The 15,222-nt window shown below is 38.6% G+C and overlaps 3 protein-coding genes across 4 annotated transcripts; 2 read left to right on the top strand and 1 right to left on the bottom strand.

Annotated features, from left to right (window-relative positions):
• The first annotated feature begins 439 nt into the window (after nt 1-439).
• Nucleotides 440-7,273, top strand: terfa (telomeric repeat binding factor a). 2 transcript variants are annotated; one of them, XM_077623889.1, is made up of 13 exons: nt 440-845; nt 1,305-1,400; nt 1,737-1,867; nt 2,033-2,116; nt 2,218-2,358; nt 2,564-2,679; nt 3,014-3,604; nt 4,464-4,577; nt 4,665-4,772; nt 5,478-5,606; nt 5,686-5,765; nt 5,845-5,885; nt 7,058-7,273. In XM_077623889.1, exons 1-13 carry the CDS (start codon nt 707-709, stop codon nt 7,214-7,216), a joined length of 1,929 nt encoding a protein of 642 aa, XP_077480015.1. In that variant the 5' UTR covers nt 440-706; the 3' UTR covers nt 7,217-7,273. The 2 variants fall into 2 exon arrangements, with proteins under 2 accessions (XP_077480015.1, XP_077480025.1); XM_077623899.1 differs by having other exon boundaries at nt 4,476-4,577.
• Nucleotides 7,274-7,387: 114 nt separating this feature from the next.
• On the bottom strand, nt 7,388-8,987 carry nip7 (NIP7 nucleolar pre-rRNA processing protein). Its single transcript, XM_077623933.1, has 5 exons — nt 8,819-8,987; nt 8,651-8,737; nt 7,984-8,122; nt 7,667-7,807; nt 7,388-7,598 (listed from the first exon to the last, which is right to left on the bottom strand). The coding sequence occupies exons 1-5, from the start codon at nt 8,872-8,874 to the stop codon at nt 7,479-7,481; spliced, it is 543 nt and encodes a 180-aa protein (XP_077480059.1). The 5' UTR covers nt 8,875-8,987; the 3' UTR covers nt 7,388-7,478.
• Nucleotides 8,913-15,052, top strand: cdc42se2 (CDC42 small effector 2). The gene is made up of 5 exons (XM_077623947.1): nt 8,913-9,071; nt 10,614-10,848; nt 10,962-11,063; nt 11,172-11,247; nt 12,309-15,052. Exons 2-4 carry the CDS (start codon nt 10,795-10,797, stop codon nt 11,244-11,246), a joined length of 231 nt encoding a protein of 76 aa, XP_077480073.1. The 5' UTR covers nt 8,913-9,071; nt 10,614-10,794; the 3' UTR covers nt 11,247; nt 12,309-15,052.
• The last annotated feature ends 170 nt before the right edge of the window (nt 15,053-15,222 follow it).

Here is a 15,222-nt window from a genome sequence, read left to right on the forward strand (position 1 = left end):
TTTCACTTTGGCACAAAAATACTTGGCAGTTGGCAAATTCAAAATATACCAAAAGAAGTCAAATTTTAAAGTGAAAATTTTACTTGCAAAGTGGATATTTTGCTGTGAGAGAAAATATTTAGACAATATAGTAAATTGTTTTTTGTTTGTTTTCCCAAGTTATTTTTTTGGAATGGGTTAAAAATCATCAATTACAAGTAGTTTTTTTGCGGTACGGATGTGCCGAAACTCGTGCACGTGATTTTTAAACTGTTGAACAAATAAATTCACTCGAAAACCAAACACTTTCAAAACATTTTATTTTTTTAATGTCTAACTCACAGTCACAACCCATAATTTTGTAATATTACAAGTACGTACACTAGTACAGTAGTCAAGCACTGCCTCCGAACCAGTAAGGGGCGCCAAAACACCCTGTTTAAAAAATAAGTGAGCTGCTTCCGGAAGTACTTGGTGATGTCTTCACAAAAAAAATGGATAATCACGTATTCTGTGCCTTTATTTGTTTATAAGTCACCGAAAAGCAACCGTCACGGACATTTCATGAATTATTTGTCATGGCTTTTCGGTTTAGCAGATATTTTGAAACCGGCAAACTACTGTCCTTTTAACACTTCCTTTGACTTCAAGACTTTCCCGCGTTGGCTCCGAAATCACAACACGCCTCCGAAGTGAAGTACGTCGTTGACGGTTCAAAGTTGCAAATATGGCGGCTAACGACCAACGTACAGAAACAGAGCCCATCGTTAACCGCTGGCTTGTTGACTACTACATATCGTTGGCTTGGGAGTTGTTTCAAAAAGACCAATACGATGAGTTTTGTGAAGTGAGAGACCTGATTAGCCGTAAGTACAACTTTGCTCTGTTTTTTGTTTTGCTAGCACAGGATGGAATTTATTCCGGCTTTATTTTTTGCAGCTAAAATATTAAAACACTATTTATTGTGACTGCATATTATACAGTGAGATCGAAAAGTGCAAGCAGTTAAGCGCAATAAATGTCAAGCAGAAGACATTGCAAACTCCACACAGGTGGACTGAGCTGGATTTGAACCCAGGTCCACCACTCTGAGGCTGACGCGCTAACCACAATCCACCGGTCCATAATAATACAATCTGTATTTGAAATTGCTGTCCAACATTTCAGTACGAGTTATCAACTCTCTTATTAAACTCTTTGCTCTCTATTCAGTGACATAATGACTAATGCTTTACTCTTTCGTTTGCATTTCTTTTGTATTCATACAGGTCCTTGAGAAAGATCTTATAGGTAAAGTTCTGAATATCTCATTTTATGTTCTTTAGGGATCGTACTTCGTCCTGTGGCAAAAAATGATGTGATTCCACGAAAGGTTCTGGTAATGCAGTTACTCTCCCGGGTAAACGAGGGCGAAAAACTTGGTAATACTGCACTCTATCTATTCTTTTAACCCAGTCATTCTCAACTTTTTTTACTCATTAGGTCTGTGCCATATCATAACATTGCCGCTATTATTGGTTTATTTTTGGTGTTGATATGATATGATAGACATCCCATATATATGAATTAGGAGGGTTGTTCATTTTGTGCCGAACCCTTCTAGTTCAGATGGATTGGATGGATAAACTAATTTAAATTCACAGAGAATGAAAAGAACTACATGATTGGATGTCTTTCATCGTCAATGTCATTAAAGGAGATAACATGCCTAGATTGTCGCCCAAGCCTATTTTAGTTTATTTCCTCTGTCATTACAGATATGACGTTTGAAAGTGATGAATCTATGTCCCCTTTGGAATCAGCCCTCCTGCAGCTGGAAAGTCTGGGTGAGGGAATTGATATTCCACAAGAGGATTTGAAGAAGATGTCCAACTCCATTAAGGAGATGGTATGTGTATACGTATGTTGTATTTTAAATGTATAGGGAGTCTTGGCTTCCGCTTAGACCATAGTTTATGCTTCGCTAGTGTGTAGCGCTGGTCTGTTTGTGGGCCGGGAGTATCTTTGCTTTTTCCGGTGTCCAAACATTAGCATGTTTTGTTTTCATTTTCAGATTGTGAAGCTTTTTATTAAGAATAATGAGTTTAGCAAAGCGGAACAGGCACTATGTCATTTTGCCAACATCATGTTTGCCAAGGTGAGTACCTCTTCGAAACAGTGACATATTTCTACTGTAGAACTTTTATTTTCCATTTTTATCACATGGTAACGTTAGGAAAAATATTTTTTGCCCCCTAGAAAGAAATATACATGGATCTCATCCATAGGAGAAGCAACGAGCATAAAGACATTGAGGAAATTAACTTCAAACAATTCAAGGATGAGATTTCTGCCTTTTGTGAGAAATTTTGTCCATTGACTGTTCCACTTCTTCATAAGGTATGACATAGTGTCACTTGTGTGAGAATTGAATGCTCTTTTTAATTGTCATTTTACAAGTATAATGAGAATTAAAGCTTAGAAACAGATTTAAGCACATTATCTGCCTTTCTGTTGTTTTGATGTTTGTGTATACATGAATTTCTTTCAGTGATTTCATGGAATAGCAACTTAAATTGGACTTTTATTGTTATCTTTGCATCAGACTGCAAGGGAGATCCTCAATCGACTGGACAAGCAAAGCAAAACCTTGAGCACAATAAGCGATGAGTCTGATGAATGTGGCCCCTCCAGTCTCGTTAATCCCCAAATGCAGATATGGTAGGTTTATAGATGGAAAAAAAGATTGAAAGTTACAAAAATTGTTTGATTACAATCAATTCAGTTTCATTAATTCGTTAGTGAGCGGTGGCATAATTCCCAAACCAAATGATTGATGTCCAACCAAAATGTTCTGGTCGGATAGTCCCCAGAAATAGTGTGTAGTTCTGTTTTTTGTGGCTTTCAAAAAGGTAACAGACCATCAGCTTGATGAATGTACGTAATGTTTCGAGTTATAATAGGTGTGCCGCGGTACAAGGCACAACCAGTTATTGCCTTGCTTTTTGATTTTCATTTCAGTGTTAGCTGACACCAAATTCTTCTCCAATTTTAGTGGCAGTCAAATTATCCCCAAGAAGAGATTGGAGATAGCCTACCAGGCTTTGGCGATAGCCAACCGCATCACAATACCATTCTCTGTACTCGAGGAAGAAGTTCAACAGGAAATCAAGGGCAAAGTCCCAACGCTCAACGGAGAGGATGCAAATCAAAACTCAAACAGCGAAGAGCTTTTCCAGCACAACTTTGGAAGCCCCCATCAAGCCGTCCCGGCCACTCCCCCCACACAAACAAGAAGCCCCCATCAGACCGCCCTGGCCACTCCACCCAAACAAACAGGAAGCCCCCATCAGGCCGCCTTGGCCACTCCCCCCACACAAACAGGTACCACGCCACAGTCCAAGAGCGGTTCACTGCAAAACAGAGCCAGGGAAAATAGGAGTGGTTCGGTCAGGAATCGTATCAACTTGGCCAAGATGGTGATTGATCCAGACAGTCAGGAGAGCTCACTGTCTAGGTCCCAGGAGATTGGGGTTGCAGTCAGAGAGGAGATGATACCAAATGGAGACTGCAGAGCCCCTCACACTGAAACCGAGGCACTACCGCTGAGAAGCGTGCGATCACCACGTCGAATAAGAAAAAATCGGTAAATCTGTTCTCTTTGACTACTTTCCGCTACACCTTGAACCGGTTGCTAGCCAATAGCAGGCCATGACAAATGAAGCTCGGAAATGACGGTCACACAAACTGAGAATTGATGGTCATTTTTGGTGTAGTGTCTCGTTAAGAAAAACACCTATCCATAACGTGAATTTAAATCTTAGAATTCAGCACAATATTTGGGATGGCTGTATTTTATTGACTAAATCACTGGCATTGACATCAAATCAATTGAAACTGTGGGGCTTGCTTGTTCATCCTTGTTTACAGTATGTCCTCCAAAATACCAACTCGGATAACAAATTACCGTATTTTCTCGCATATAAGCCGTATTTTTCACAAAAAATGATGATTGAATCAAAGGTATGGCTTATATCCATCCACACAAGACTTGCTATACTCTTTTTTTTTTTTTTTCCACCGGTAGAGTAACATTTACTATTTATTGGTTATTTTTTGTTTTGCAGTAAGAAAACAACATTACTAGACGAGTTAATTCCTTATGATATTGACCTTAATAATTTGATTCATACAGTATCTCAGAAATACCACAAACAATGATTTTTCTTAAGATTTTCCCTTCAAAGTAACACATGTACTTCCTATTAAAACCATGAATATGGAGATGAAAATTGTGAATCAAGGGCGGCTTATACGTGAGAAATTCTAAGGCAGTTTTAAGGGTGCGGCTTATACGCGGGGCGGCTTATATGCATGTAAATACGGTAAGTTTTGAATGTCCTTCCCTGATCTTTGGTAATGTTCATGATTTAAAGAATGCTGCAATAATTAAGGTTAGCATTAATTAATGAAATGAACGATTTTCAACATTTTATGCCTTCTACATTTCACGTTAGTTATTTAGAGGCATCTCCTTCTACAAATGAGGAATCCTCAAGCACACCAACAAGAAGTCAACTCTCTCCAAGAACAGATCGTACCGAGCTTTTGCCAAATGGGTTAGTGCATAGACTTCTGAAGGTATTGAGTTTTATTTTACATGTGTACCTCATGACTTATTTTGTCTTCCCTTGGCTGGCATTCAGAACGGACACTGAATCGGAAGACTTATCAGGCTGTATCGATGAATTGCTGAATTCTCCAGTTATCAACGAAACTCCAGAAAAACAATGTTCCAGTAGCGTTTTCAACCGGTAAGTGCAAATGTGGTTCCGGGGTCTTTTCAGAATGTGATGTTTGTGTTTTATAATAAAGGATGCTTGCAGATTTTGTTTGGTATAAGAAACAACAAATATGTAATTACATAGTGAATGGATATGGATAGTGAAATCGAAGGGCGCACTAGTATGTTTGTGTTCAACATAACTCAAGAATGTATACAGGGATTTATTTTTTTACAAATAAAACTTGCATATGTTTAGAATATGAAACAGAAAAGAATTCAAATTTTAGGGTCAAAGATCAAAGAGGTTTACATGTTTTTGTCCATATGCTTGTGTTCAAGATAATTCAAGAGTGAATAAAGGCATAATCAAATTTGGAGGATATGTATAATTTCAAGCAGAAGAAGTAATTTAACTTTGCGGTGATGGGGTCAAAGGGTCAGAAAAGGTTAGTGAAATCAAGAAAAAAATAATGGGATGATCAAATTTGCCGAATATGTTTGAATTATGTAAGGTAAGCGTTAAAAAAAATGCGGTAATCAAGTCAAAGGTTACAGATCTGAAAAGGAATTTCACAATAACAAAGGAACGGATGAAGAGATTATCAACCTTATGTTTATTATATGGGATGGAATAGGTGACTGAATTTTAAAGTAGTGAGGTCAAAGGTCAGCTTTTTATATATTTTTATTTTTCCCTCATGGTGTTCCAGTTGTTTGAATTGTGTTGTTGCAGGTCTTTGGGGAATAAAGATGGAGTCCTAGTTATGGATACTGCACTGGACACTTCGCCATCAGTGGATGTTCGATGCCCCTCCCCTCCAAAAAGTTCCACTCCTAACACGAAAACTCCCAAAAGTAAATGGTTGGTAATTTTCGACTGAGAAACACTTATTATATGTACTAATATTCTTCCCGGCCTAAAATCTAGCTTCTGTTGACAGGAAAGTACTGTTAAGCAGTGCCAAGGAGAGCACAGTCTCTTGGACTGATGAAGATGATTTAGTCGAAAAAGATTCGAGAGGTACAAAAGTTATTTGGGCTTTGCCACACTACTGTTTTGGGGCCTATGTCATTTAAAAAAAGTATTTTTTTTTTTTCAGGATCTTCTGACACGACCTCAATTTTGGGGCAAAAGAAGAGGGTAAGTGATTTTGTTAAGAGACACATTGTTCCATTTGTAGTTCAGTTTTTCTTTTATTTGTATAAATCACAATTCTGGGGAAACCATGCTATTCTAAGTTGTACAGTAATCCCTCAAATATCGCTGTTAATGTAGACCAGACATGGCCGCGATAATACAAAAAAAAACGCGAAGTAGGGTCACCCCCAATGTTCCCTCTAATTTTTCGTTGGTCTGAGCAGAAAGTCAACCTCCCTGAGCGCACTGAGTACCAGTGTGAGCGACATCATCGGTACTCGGATGATTCGCCTAAAGACGTTTCGCCGACGGACGTTTGACAGACGGGCAGGTCGCCGAATGAACGTTCGGCGGAACGTCCATTCGGCGACCTGTCCATTTTTCATGTAAAACATGCTGTAAAACACGAAAAACATAAGTGGACAGAGCTACTGCCACTTGCTGCCGCTTAAACGGCGCCATCATGGGGAAAGGGGTAAAAAAAAAAAAAAAAAAAAAAAAATCCGATTTTTTTTTTTTTTTTTACTGCGCGCCATATGATTGCTGCTGCGCAGCGAGGACGAGAGTAGTGCGCAATTGCGCACGCGCGCAGCTTAGAGGGAACACTGGTCACCCCTATTATAACTTTTTTTTTCTTCAGTGCCGAGTCCTAGTAGCAAAAGTGGCTTACGTTTACGAGTTTCAGCGTAGATTTTCACATTTTTTCGAATTCTTTAAAAAAAATAATTAATAGTGGAAAAAAATCGAAGTAGTGAATTCGCGATAAGTGAAGACACAATAATCGAGGGATTACTGTATGCGTATAAAATCAAAAAATGATAGTTCATAACCCAACGTTGGTACGCATTAATAAATCAGAAGACTGTCTAAAGAGACATTAGTATACATCAGTAATATTTGTATATTAGATTTAAAACATGGAAACACTTCACGGGTTTGGCAGTCTAAAATTATATTATCTTAAATGTCTTTAAAAGGCATCGTTTTATTTTTAGTAGGTCTTCTAGATGTATATCTCTTTTATTATTATAGTTTCTATAGGTCCTTATCCTTGTGATTGTATGCCTTTGCTGCTGCAATACCCGAATTTCCTCTGGGGATAAAGAACAATTTTATTACTTACTTAAACTAGGACCGAACTGCATTATATGTACAATTTGCCTGTTGCATTTCAGAAGTGGACAGCGGAGGAAAGCAAGAAACTACAAGAAGGCGTGAAGAAATATGGAGAGGGCCATTGGTCGAAAATTAAGGATGTTTACTCCTTTAAAGACCGGACAAATGTCCAGCTGAAAGACAGATGGAGGACAATGAAGAAATCAAAATTGGTTTGATTTTTTTGTGTTCATTTTGTAGCGCTTTCTTCACAAATAAATTCTGGATGCTTTTAATTTTGACATTGTTTTGTTGCTGTTGGTGTACTAATGGGAAGTTTTTTTAGTATAATAAACTACCTTAGTTGCTGATAGATAACTGGGAAAAATGAGCTCTGATTGTCAGATGTAGCTTTAAAGCTTGATTTATTATAACATTTGAAGGGATAACAGGAGGGAGCATTTGAGAAATAAGAACAGTCGTTCGTACAGATGAAATATTTTATGTCAATGCATCTTCATTACGAATAAATTCCCCCACATCGGCTTGGTGGAACACAACGATTGACATGGGGTCCACTCGCCGACATTCTTGGGTCGTCTTGGCGGCCACTCCAAATCCCTGAAAAATATTCCCAATATGTATTCGGCCTCATGTAGGCTTGTGATCCATGTCGCGAGAGTACCAACCAGGGGAACGTCAGCCATGGAGTAGACCACCACGCCCTGGTACTGCGTAGTGTTCTCCGTAATCCTGCCCAGTCCTGATTTTAGTATGTGATTCCCATAAAGGAAAGATTGCTCGGCTCCAGGTTTCACCCACACCTTGAACTTGGAATATCACAAAACCATACAATTTCATGATAAGGTATTCATAAGAGTATTCTATAAGAGTTATTTTATCTCTAGTTTTAACATACCTTTATGTAAAAGTTTTAAATGTTGTTACTTAAGAATACTGTTTAGTTCAATACACATTCAATAGAAACATGAAGAAATTGAGAAACCTTTGCATAGGGTGCCAGGAAATCCAGAGCTGTGATGTGTAAGCGGAACTTCTTGGTTTTGGTAAACTTGCCAAAACAAGTGCCGACTGATACCAGTTTGTCCCGGGAAATGTTTGTGGACAATTTGAGAATCTTCTCACTGTGGAAACATAAAAAGGGAATATACATATATAATTGGCAGTGGCTCCTTAGCCCCTGGGACTATTTGACCGGTTACCAGCTAAGGAGCCACTGCCTATATAATTGATTCATTGAGGTTTCAAATTCCCAATTTCATGCCACCTCTAAAAATGTGGTATTCAAAATTTAGAGGGGCTATCAACAGTCCAATATGAGAGAAGGTGGAAGAGAATTTCATTTTTAATTCTCTCATTTACTTCTATTATTCTTTGACTATTTAATATAGGATTTTCTCCTGTTTATGTATATATTTGTAAAGCAATTTCTTTTTCTATGTTTAGCATTTTGTAATCATACCAGATTTTTCACTTTGCTCCAATGTCTGATATATATTTTGTACATTTAAATTCAGGCTTTTCCTCCATGTGATGTACTATATGCGCGATTTGCATACAATGCTTAATAAATACGGGAGGGTTGGCAGCAGTACTCTGATCCAAATGGATCGGACGTCTGTCGTCGTCAATGGCACTGAAACGAAATTTACCTCATATAATATACGCGATCATTGTTGAGCCTGAAGCAATACGTGCCATCCGGTCTGTCCACGAGAAGCTTTATGTTTTCTCCAATACTGTTGAGAGGAAAATATCACGTGTAATTTAGGTTATCTTAGCATGCTAATAACGTAGTTATCAAAATGGCATCAACCTACTATTTAGACAGCTTTTCAAACAATGTCCTCGTCTCTTCCTCCGTTAACGGCCTCATCTTTCTTTGTACAAATAAAATCGCTAGTTTTGCATCCCTCGTGAGGATCGTTCAAAACGTGGGTTAACACGGAAGTGGTCACACTTAAGAAACGGAAGTGCACACTATTTCCCCAAATTGTACTTCCTGTTTTTTTTATATTTGCTATCTTTGCTGTCGACAGGAGCGTATGATTTGGGCAAACAAATTTGAATTTGGTAAGATCATTTTCCCTGGAATTAACGTGAGATTTACGTGAGAATGCTTGGATTGATGAACGCGTGTAGATGTATGAAGTGTTTGTCGTTTGAAATCTTCCTATTTGTGTTCCACTTTCGGAAATAGGGCTGTTTTAGCATAGTTGGCTAGCTGTCATTGTGGGGAAACAGCGAGCTAACCGTGTTAGCCTGTGCTAACGCGGGTTTTGAGAGCTCAAACCATCGAAAGTCAGGTTAAACATTTCGGATCAAAGGTTCGATTTAGCAATCTATCATATTTAAATGTTGACATTGGAAAATTGTGGTGGGATTATTTTATCAGACGCGTGGTGCAGCGTTACATAACGCTAATTTGTTTGTAATTACAAATTACTGGTTTCCTCGTCAATCTAAGCACTATAACTAAGAAAATAAAGTGATTGGCAATTTTATTTTTAAATGATTTGTCATCCTTAGAAAATGCAAGTCAATTATAATTATGTCGTAAATTTTCTAAAATTACTTTTTAATGTATTTCTGCCTGTGGAAAGTGGAATTTGCAATTGAGAGTTCTACTTTTCACCTCTCTCGTTTGACCATAAAATTTTATTATGGTTCATGGATACATTATTATTATTATTAATTAGGCTAGTGTTTCTCACTGGTTGTGCCTGTGGGAACCACTTGTCCCAGTGTTGAAAAGGAACTTGAACTCAAGAACAATCAAGGAAATGCATTGCTTAAAATAGCCAATGACAACACGTGTATTGTTTGTTAGATGTGAGGTAAGGTAAGAAACTGAATGGGAAAACAGCCTGAAAAATCGGATATTTTCTTTTTAACAGGGAACTGCAAAATCAATCGTATTTCTGTTTTTGTCTTTAAAAGAAATGAACAAAAATGTTTTAGAAGATTTGTAAACAGGCTTCCGTATTTTTAACATGGTGACAGCATCTCAAAAACAATTTATTTTTTGCGTTCCGCTTCTTGTTCTAAATTGACCTCACCCTACCAATTGAGAATCCCTGAATTGGGCTATTCTTTCAAGACGTGGCAATTCCGATGTCCATGTTTAAATTTAAATTACACCCTTCCAGAATGCCTGGCCCTTCACATTCCTCCACTCTACTTTCCTGCCTGTCACATTCCCATAGATAACACAAATTTAACTTAAGACCCATGTTGCGTGGACAGAAAGGTAGCCCATAGGCATCCATTGCTTGGTAAAATTGCACTTTCTCTTTCAGTCGTTCTATGTAATTAGACACTCTCAGTATGACACTAAACCATGAAAAACGTGAGCTAATTATTGACCGTACTCTTTATAGTAGGTCACTACACAGACACCTCTGCCACATGCAGTGTGACCTCATTTCATTGTCATTGTCAGCTATGCATTTGTGTTCTTTCCGGACTTGGTTTTTGTCATATGAACGTCTAGCATTAAGGCTGGAAATTGGTTTCAAATCAGAGTTACACGATTCGTGCAAATAAAAAGATATGCCTACATATATAAAATGATTGATAGCTGTTTCTGATACACGTTTGTCTAACTTGTTACAGGAGGGCGTTCTTTACACTGGGCGGTCCCTTCTTGAGGCGAGCGTTTGTTCCAAAGAGCCTGCCATTAGTTTCCTTTCCACTGTGTCTGCGGATCTGCTGACATCAGACAGGAAGGCACGCGGCGTGTGGCGGCTCAACCGAAACAGGAAACTGGTGCATCGTCGACATCGCTGGCCTGGGAATGACTGAATTCTGGGTTTGTTTCAGCTGCTGTATTGCGGAGCAGCCACAGCCTGTGAGTATGCTAAAAAAAGTATTTTATTGACCTCATGAAAGAAAGAAAACATACATTTCTTACACCAAATGCAGATAGTAATGTCAGTGGAACACGTTACCTTTGGCTTACAGAAACGGCGGCGGCGAATCGACCGCTCCATGATCGGCGAGCCAACAAACTTTGTCCATACCACACATGTCGGCTCGGGAGACATGGGCCTGGGATTGGCCTCGGTAGGTTTTTTGGAAAAAAGTCCTCTCCGCCACGAGAAAACCGCCGCCGACCTCATTTGATGTTGCTGTAGTTCTGCTCGCTGAGCACTGTTTACCAAATGCTTGCAGGTTGACCTGGTTCAAGCCCAGATGAAGTCCAAAGGCGGCTACGTCCACGGCGGCTCTGAAGGCTCACAATTATGAGGTGGCTCTTGTATTTCTTTGTGGGACTTGAGGTGCATTTGCTTACTTTGACAGCCCGTTGCGAGAGTTTAAATGTTAAATATGGAACTCGTCAGAATAAACACAATTGCCCCATTTTTTATTAGGAGCATGGAAATAAAAGCTGGAAATAATGGTTTCCAGGGGCAGTATGGTGGTGTCACAGTTTTCAGGTTCATGGTTATCTTAGGTATTCAACTCCCCACTTATATTGCGTTTGTGGTTAAGGGTTTGTTAGTTAATAATTAATAATAATCACGTCGTAAAAGGTGAAAAATTTGAAAGTTGTCCGACATACCCAAACGACAGAACAATTTTAATAACCTGCTCGTTATGTGAGCTCTCAAAATACATGCCCCATCTCAATACTGAATCACTATTTATTTAATCCATTAATTCAGTTGATCACCTTGATTAAATGTTCATACTTTGACTACCCCCAACACACACACACACGATTCAAAAATACTCCATTGCATTTCCTCTTGACGTAAGAGCGTTGTTGACAAATGTACTTTTGTTGCAAACCATGACGTTTTTCTTTTGTTACGCTCATGTGCCTATTATTGGCCTTGTGACTCTGACTCAGCCACTAATGTGATTGATTGTATCTAAGGAAATAAACAAACTAAGCTTTCTAGTCTGCTAGCTTGCCGAATACCACAAAGAAGACACACTGTCGCTATCCATTTTCTATAATGCTTGGCGTCGTTAATGATTTTCTGCCTCCCCTTTTGTGGGGTTACGTTTTCCTTTTTTAAGACGACCAAAAATAGACACTCACCCGTTGATAAGGTCGTGAATGTTCTTTACTTTATGCCGGCTGGCTTGGTATAACCCTAACAAGTCACATAAGCTGCTTTGAGTCAGAAAATACCGCAACGTTACTTAACGAGAGCAGGATTTGACCAAGATCCAGACTTCCAAGCTCCCAAGAGGTTCGGGCCCGGTTGCTCCTGCACCGCCAGCGCCCCCCCCTCTAAATTCCGCCCCTGATCTATGCATGTCCATCTTAACAAATCCCTCTTTTGTCTCCCTTTCCAGCCCTTCAACGTGGAGGAAACTACTACTACTTGCTTATTGGAAGAAGCAGTTCACAGTCTTTCCAGGACGCAGGACCAAAAGAGAAAAGTACTGCTTTTCCATAATGTTGTATATATATTTTTAGTTTCCATTCCTTTTTTTTTGTATGAAAGCACTGCGATCCATTTGCTGCCATGCTGTTGCACTGTAAAGAGTACCAATTAAAGAGTAGAGAGGAGGCTTTATTTAGTATGCTCATCATCTCAGACAAACGTACGCTCGCGTGTGGTCGGGTGGACGGACGCGTATGCATGAGGATAACTGTCGCTGTTGTAGCTCACACGGATGCCTGTATTTATTATTGCATTTGCAAACGGACCTCACGGTGGCTGGGCCGCTGGAGACGTGGAACCTTCTGTTTCCGTCTTTTTTTTCCCCTCCCCCTTTCTCTCTCCCAGATGTTTGACAAAGGATAGGTGGAGGTAGAAAAGCATGATAGTTGTTTGTTTGTCCTTTTTTTATTCAGAGAAATCTTATGATCCTCTGAGTCATTTTCAGGGTTGAAGATTGCTGTTTTCTACTAAACTTGAATTGAGACAAGTACACTGGACCATATACATTGTACGCTCACCCCTGCTTGGGAATTACGCTTTATTTTGTATTCATTTAGATTAAAAATAACGTAGGATTGTAATAGACTGTTTAATGGAGGCTTTAGTGGTGGGAACTTAAATGTATCGCCACTGCACACGAGTGGGTCAGGTTCCACATAGTTGCTTTTATTGGATGTAGGCAATGTTCATGTTTTTTTCCCCTTTCTTAATCAGCAGGGAGTTTTTTTGTTTGTTTTTTTATTCTTAAATTCTGTCAGCAGGGTATCACAACTAAACTGCTTTTGAATGGAGTGAGGCATGCTCCACGGAACAACATTTTTTTTTTGTGTGGATCAACCATATTTGTTTTAGATGAGGTGTCTATATATTTTTTTTAATGACAAGATTAAAGCACAGGGAGGGGCGTGGCTTCCAAAAATTGTAGACTTTACGATGCTGATCCAAATTGTTGTTGTGCAGCATTTACTGACATTTGCTCTCTTCTGAGTGCCATGGTACCATATTTTCTCAAATAGTGGCATCTTCACTGAAATTCTGAGAGTTAGATCGTTAAAGGAAAGCGAGATTCAATGTTTAATTAAATGACTTGTGGCTTAAGGATTTATTTAGCTTTTTGCTTGCTATTGACTGTTAGTAGCACCAATTTATTCCAGTTTGAGTGAATTTAGATTTTATTCACCTTTTATTGATTCATCATTAGAATTATTCATGAAAAACAAATATAAAATAATAAAAAATAATAAATAAGTTCCAAACTTAATTCAAATCTGCAGTAATTTTAGTCAGTGTCCTCCCCAACAAGAAAAATAACAATAACAAAACAGGAAGCTTTTTGAAACCTTTCTGTGCGGTCTAGAAAATAATTGAATTATTATTGAGGCCTGACGTACACACGTGGCGCTCGAAATTTGCATCATACCGGATACCAAATGTTAATATTGTGGCTTAAACCACCTAAAATATAATGTGAACTTATGTAGACTTCACATCTTTCTTTAGTTTTTTCAATCAGTTTACTTAAAATGTTGAGATTTCTACGGCAACTCATTTGCTTCAAATTTCACACTTCAATTTGCTAACTGAAGCCACTATTGAAGGAAATATGCTCGCGCTACTCTTTAAGTCTGAAAGCCTCTTTTATAGGAATCTAAAATGCCACCCAACCTCTTATTTTTGTCATCGACCAACTCAGCACAATTAGTTCTCGTTGATTGTCGTAACGTGGTGGCTGCGGGTTCGGCTTTATTGTTTCATCTTTAACGAGAGCAGCTATGGTATGAATGTCAACCAGTGTCCGCATTCTCGGCGCCATTGCTCGTCTCATAAATGCATGCGCTTGTGTGTATGTGTATCTCCTGTGGTTGAACACGTGTCCATCAGAATGTAATCGTATCATAAAGCCAGCAAAAACATGCGTCAGTGTCTGTTTCAGGCAATATAAGAGAATATACCAGCCGGAATTTTAAGAACCGTTCCAAAAGACGTCAAGTTGTTCCAGTCAGAAGCAAAAATGGCGACCAACATTTCTCACAATGCTTTGCAAAAGCGTTTTTATTAAGCATTCAAGCTATGTAACCATTTTTTGGTATGTGTTAAGTGATTCACGTTTGTGTTTCTACCCCCGTGTGGTTATACAAAGTCTTCACACCCCTTTTCACATGTCAGGTTCTCTTGATTGTTGGAAAAAAATGACTGAGCAAGCTTTTTTTTTAAATATAATGAACAATAACTTGCATTTGAGCAGTGGTGTGAACTTTTTGTGTCCACTGTACACATGATAACAGCAGGATGTTCTAAATGACTTGGTGAATGTCATATTTTAGCCCCAAAATGTTTTGATTGAGAACATAAATTGTTCTACTTCATCCTTCTTGCCAGCCAGAGGCGCTATTTAAATACTTTAAGATCTTGTCACGTTTGAAGAATCACCTCTGGCGTTGATGCGGGATTCGCAGAATTGTCGTTACATACGTAACTTGTTTTTGATGTTGTAATTCAACGATAGGAAATTTCATTTCCAATGAACTCTTGGGTGAGAACTGTTTATCTCACCTAGGATGATGCGTGTATAATAAGATGAGAAATTAAGAAAAAGTCCATCCTGTCTTTCATTTTTGCAATGGAAAATAAATGTCACATATTGATGTTTTACCTATTGTGTTGTCTGTTTTTAATGCATCAATTTTGCATTTTTTTAAATCTGTGAAATGTGTTCATTAGTTTTTAAATTCAATTTAAAGCATTTTTGGTGGTGTTGGTTGGTGGGTGGGGGATGAAATTCCAGTTTGAACTGTGATATTTTGATTAATTAGCTGCCAATG

The sequence above is a fragment of the Stigmatopora argus genome, chromosome 2, assembly GCF_051989625.1.
Source record: "Stigmatopora argus isolate UIUO_Sarg chromosome 2, RoL_Sarg_1.0, whole genome shotgun sequence".
In the NCBI taxonomy this organism is placed as follows: domain Eukaryota; kingdom Metazoa; phylum Chordata; class Actinopteri; order Syngnathiformes; family Syngnathidae; genus Stigmatopora; species Stigmatopora argus.